The sequence below is a fragment of the Morone saxatilis genome, unplaced genomic scaffold (assembly GCF_004916995.1).
Source record: "Morone saxatilis isolate NCDOM2014 unplaced genomic scaffold, NCSU_SB_2.0 Contig5, whole genome shotgun sequence".
NCBI lineage: Eukaryota > Metazoa > Chordata > Actinopteri > Moronidae > Morone > Morone saxatilis.
In genome coordinates this window covers 19,206,843-19,212,900 of record NW_023340095.1, presented here as the reverse complement: position 1 = coordinate 19,212,900, position 6,058 = coordinate 19,206,843, and the positions used below count along the sequence as shown (strand labels likewise).

Below are 6,058 nucleotides of genomic sequence, written 5' to 3'. Positions count from 1 at the left end.
TTTTTTTTTTTTGTTGTTGTTGGTTGGTTTGTCTTCATTTTCTCTTGTATACGGGTCGCCTGTGATGTCGTCTCCTGATCCCGATCACTTATGCTTTGTTCCCCCTCTCTTCAGATGTGTTACAAGAATATTCTAGCAATTTAGTTTCTCTGTTGCTTCTGTTTTCAACCTCTTATTTTGTACGTTGTCCCATCTGTTGCATGGGGAGAGGATGGCATTGATGAACTGCATGTAGTAGGCTATGTCTATCAAGAACTGTTGGTATGTACCGCTAATTTTACATACATATATGCAACGAGTTTGTCTACACTATACAGTTTGTGTTTGTTGTATACACATATACAACATATTGAATAAAATATTTATATAAGGGTGTACTGTAATGTCAGTAACATACTTAATGCAATATAGTGTGCAGTATATTATTGCACCTGTCATTTTTGATGGGACAAAGAAAACAGAGGGGGTTGGCTAGTTTAAGCATGAAAAAGGCCAAAGTAGAATTTACATTAAATTTTTTCTTTGTGACTTCTTATCGGTCCTCTTTTCAAGTGGTGACTGAGCTCTTGTGTCAATGCAGCTCTCATCCCCTGTCGCCACCTTTTGAAGTGACATGGACATCCAGCATGCCACAACTGAACTATGTATGCCCTTCTCTTTGTTTCCTCCGCTTAGAATTTAACCTTATCACTAGTATGAGTTAGGAGTGAGAAATGTCCATTGCGTGCTGTACCACCAGTACAGTGTGGGTTTCATGACGGATTGTTTGGTTTGAGTTCCCGATTGAGAAGAATAGGCACTATTAAAATGATTTATTTTCAACAAAATATATATATACCATTGCAAGTATGCCCATTGAAGTTATGTCATGTTATAACAAATTTGTAACCATGTATGATTAAGGTCTTCGCATTGTTTTCCATGCAAACTGTTGTGTCATGCGGCACATTTAATGTTTTATTATTAAAAAGAAATAAAAACCTCAAACAGTAATCTCTGCCTTGAGATTTTGAGTGAACTTTCAGTCCAATTTGGGAGCAACACACCACTTAGAGTTAAAAACAGATGTATTTATCCTCTGCAGTATCGCACATATTGCGACCTCAATAATCCTTCCCTTTCCAACATTTGGATTTGTCATGTCACCTGCATCCTACTATGTGTAGCCATCTGGAGTATGTAAGCGTTCCTACATTATATAAAAAAAAAGATACATAAAGCTGTTCTGGAAACAAATGTTTACATGTTATTATGTTTATGTTTCTTTTACACCTACAACACCCAGTTTTATAAGGATAATTTGTAGCCAGTACGATAAAAGAATGAATGCTGTTAATGATATGCAGAATTACATCCATGTTTAGCTTGGTTTTCTCCCTCCTCCCGTGGTTCTCCAGGCTGTGATGTTTCTACAGCCCGGGTGGTGACCATCGGTGGTGCTCTGGTCGCTCCGGGCAGCCAGTCTCTAACACCAGTGTTCTCTCCTCTTCAGTACTCTGCTCCCACCCAGATTTCGCAAGCGTTCCCTGTCCAGCCGTCCCAGCACTCACAATTGCCACAATTGCACATCCCATTCCCTGTGAGGAGATGTGAGAAGAAAAGCTGTGAATTAAGAGCTGTGCCATCATGCCTGACCTTTAACAAGGTTCCTCTTTTCACACCCTGCTTCCCTGGGTGCAGCCCAAATGGTGGGGGGGTGGAGGCTGACTAAACTGCTCAGGACAGTTTTCCACTGCTTTTGCCCACACAGCAGAGGAGAAAACTTTGGTTTAATTAAGAGTGAAAAGCCTATATACTTTACTCACCACATTTGTTCAAAGCTCATATATAGCTACATCTGATAGTCTTTATTTATTAAACTGTAGTTGTGATACAATAAAGTCTGACAGTCCTCTGGCTTCCGACAACCCTTGTTTGTTTTAAGTCCAGTAGCAAAGGAAGAAATATTGCTGTCAGGAGTCTCAGACAGGAGTTTGGGGGGGACGGAGAACTGACTTCAACACAAGAGACTGGGGCCTCATTTATAAAAATGTTCTTGGATATATACTTGAAATTAGTCTTAAGAGCATTTCTGACTGTGCTTACATTTGATTCATAAAAGATACTGAGCAGAAAAAACCTTTCTTAAGAAGCCCATTTGTAACTAACGCACCTGTGATCTATAAATTTTAAATTATCTTAAAAGCAACGGTACTTAATGCTTGCACAAATGAGGATTTAGTCAGGAATAGCCATGGACCAAAACGCACATGTGATAGACAGTGAATTAACAGTACAACGTACGTCTGATCCACCAACCAAGCACTCATTTCAGTGAGAAATCTTAATTTCTGAGACAGTTCGACTCCTATTCCAACAGTCTTCTCCCACTAAGTGCAGCTAACTATCTGAAGCAGACGAGTTGACGCGGCGAAATGTAAAGTTTGTACAGAAATAAAGTTTATTTTCATGTATTTTACTGATGTCGAATTGACAAGACCGTCAACGCATGACATACTTTAGCTTGTGTTTCTAGAGTTATGTGTTTCTCCTGTCACTTAAGGAATTGTTAATGTGTCATATTTCTTAAAGGGAGTTTGGTGTGATATTTTCCCCTGAGAGCACAGGGAGCTTTTCGAACTTCTTTGTATATTTTTATACATTTATATTTAACATTTTGTCACCATTACAGACAAAGTATGATAAGGCATCTGACGTTGACTGCTGACTGTTAGTTACTGGTTTAATAATGTGTTTGTGCATTGAATACTGATGGTGCTGATCAAGCTAATTATCATCTAATTGTACTCAGTTTCTAATGACAGCATGCAAAAAGCGGTTGCCCTTTGTCTGCGATTATCTGTCACTCACTGCTGAAAGTACAGAACACAATGAAAAACTAATATTTTTTATATATAATAGTGCAATAAACTGAGCTTTATAGTTAAATAGCAGCTCTATTGGTCATGATTGAAGGTTTTATATTGCAGGAAATGGTACTTTCAGGTGGTAATTAAATGAAAAATTTCCTGCAAAAATTTTGTATCCCTACTTTTAACAATAAATAGGCGCCCATCATTGTTGTTCACCACAGGCCTGTGCACATATGTGTCCCAAACTGCAATGCTCCTACAAAACTTTTCTGTGCAAGTGAAACTTAAAATCAAAATGGAGCTTTAGTTTGTTTTATAAATGTATCTTTCTCTAATCTTAACTATGTAGCTTAAGCAACCTCGGTTGGAACCAATAGGGGCCGGATCAGCATCACCATCGCAGTGGGGTTTTTCCACCCATAAGTCCAGTTGCCTCAAGCTCGTCACAAGCTCCCTGAGTTGTCAGACAGAAGATGCTGAGGCTAGGAAGACTCCTCCTGCTGGCCTCCTGTCACACAGCTGGAAAGACATCTCCACTGCAAAATATCACTTTGGGAGAGGAGGGAGCAGTGTGAGGAGGCAAAAAGGGCGATGGATGGCGAGGAGGATTTAAACAAAAAAGGGGAAAAAACCGAAGTCAGCAGAGATGGGTAAGTAAGTGAGAAAATAAAAGTGAGGTAGGAAAGCAATAATGTCACATAAAGGGACTAAGCTTGAGGAGTCAACGCGTGGTTTCTAAAAGAAATGGCTGAGCTGCTTGTTGATCTACTGAATTCAGGTTGCAGACTAGACAGACCTTCCTCTGAAGGATAAAGGATAAGACCGCTTTACTCTTTTTATTGTCAATAAATCCCATGAAAAGACCAAAACCACCAATGCCTTAGTCTGGCTCTAAAACATTTCCTTACTGCACTCAAACACAAGCCCATTATTCTTCTAGATCTTTTTTTATATACAGTTTTTTAAATGATTCCCTTAAACAGCTGGCTAACATTTAACAAATGTTACACAAACACGAGTAAACTGTGATTGGTTTGGGACTATTTTCATCCGTAGATAAAACATTTTTTGAGTATTTACAGACAGTTTTGTAATGTAACTGAGCACATTTACTCATTTACTGTAAAGTACAATTATAAGGTGATTATTTCAATTATATGCTATTTTATACTTATATTTCACTACATTTTCAGAGGGAAATATTGTACTTTTTACTTAATTTATTTGGTAGCTATAGTTCTGGTTACTTTACAGATTCAGGTTAGAAGACGTGATCAGCTTCTAAAATCTGATGCATTATTATAAATTGAACAGCATATAATGTAGTTAATCGTAGTTTCCCTCCACCAGCTACAGTACACAACAAAAGCTGTTTAGAGAGAGATCAATAATAATGATCTATAATAATACAATACAATACAATAATATAGCCTAACACTGAGAGGGACCAGTACTTTAACTTTTGATACTCAAAGTTCATTTTGCTGTTAATCTTTACTTTTTTATAATTTTAATGCAGAAGTATGTTAACATGTTTAAATGCTTTAGCACCAGGACAGTGTATGTGGGACTAAAATAAACTACAATGCCCGTGTTCATGTAATGAAAATACGTGTTACTTATTGCAGCGGTGCAGCTTACTCATCGTTTTTTGTCAACAATTGAGGAATAAGATATATCAGGTTTTGGATACACAAACAAAACTTATCAGTAGAATTAGTTCATTGTCCGTTTTGGTGTTTTCATCTGAGTGGAGAAACAATGCTTGGTTTAAATGATAATTCACTTTTTCAAGTTACTGTATTGCTCATAATAAAACATTTCAGGTGATTGTAATAGTTCTAAATAATTTCTACAAATTGATTAACATGCTCCTGATAAACAATTAGATGTGTTAGATGGTGTAAATGTTGTAATCTATTTGCTTTTATACTTTACGACCTGTGTTGTAGACAAACAGACCTTTTTGTCTCTTTTCTGAAACGGTTGCTGAAATTATAATATTCAGTGCATGAAATTAACCAGCAAGCATTCCTAATACGCTGAATTTTCCACATCACTCATCAGTTGTATGTGTAATGAGAATCTACAGCTTTGAAGGGTCCATGAAATCTCCAGATGCAAAGTAATTTATCGGCAAACTTGCCAAACGAATTTTTGCATCATCAAGGTGGAAAAAATGACTCCATCATTGCTACCTGGCGAAGCAGTGACTCCTCTTACCTGCATATTCAAAAATTGCCTTTTCATGTAAAACACCATTACATTACTAATTCTCATGTATATGGTAATTTTCTCCAGTCTGTAATATGGTAATCTTTGTTTTCCTCCCAGTTTTCCACAATTTTTAAGCAATGTGTCTGCATCTGGAACCACTGAGACTCATTTGAATGACATTAAGGCTGACATTTAGAGTCATGGAGTCATGATGAAAAACACTTTTGAACAGCTGTCCAGATTTTGACAGGCCTCGGGGCAAAATAATTTTAAACATGAACTGAGATTTCCATTATCAGTGGGGAGAATACGGCTCCTGTGGATAAACGGCTATAGAGAGAAAACTGTATGTTTGTGTGTGTCTCAGTTCATTTTCCTGTTCTCTGACTCACAACCCTAGCCATTCACATTAGGGGGATCAGTACAAAATCTTCCAAAACTTTTGTGTGTGTGTGTGTGTGTGTGTGTGTGTGTGTTAGATAGACACCAAATTCAGAGACTCCAAATTCATCCCCACGGGAGAAAATACTCAAGATAATTAAGACCGTGTATAGTTTAAGTAGAAATACTGTACCATAAATATACTCTGTTACAAGTAGAAGCCTTGAATTCAAAATTGTGCTTAAGTAAAAGTAAAGAACTATAAGCAACAAAATGCACTTAAACTATCAAAAGTAATATTATGTTATATTCTTATATTACATGTAAGCAGTACTTTATTGTTGTTGCTGGTTGATGTCGGGCTAATTTTAGCTGCTTACAATACTTATGGGGAGTGTAATCTGTAATAACACATCATTTGTTATAAATTGATCACGTTTTATTATGTAAAGTCTGAATGTGGAAAACTACTACAGTTGTATTTATATATGTCTAAAAAATGTAGTACAAGTGTAAAGTTGCTTAAACCTAAAAGTAAAAGCATAAAAATTGTACTCAAGTTAAGTACTTGTGTAAATACTAGAGATGCACGATATATCGGCATTAAT

General features: G+C 36.8%; 1 protein-coding gene across 1 annotated transcript in view; it reads right to left on the bottom strand.

Moving 5' to 3' along the window:
• The window catches only part of itgbl1 (integrin, beta-like 1), a 43,055-nt gene continuing 36,997 nt past the window's right edge, over window positions 1-6,058 (bottom strand). The window contains exon 11 of the mRNA XM_035676623.1: window positions 1-1,577. Coding sequence (XP_035532516.1) covers window positions 1,489-1,577 — 89 coding nt within the window. The 3' untranslated portion in view covers window positions 1-1,488. The remainder of the gene's footprint in view (window positions 1,578-6,058) is intronic.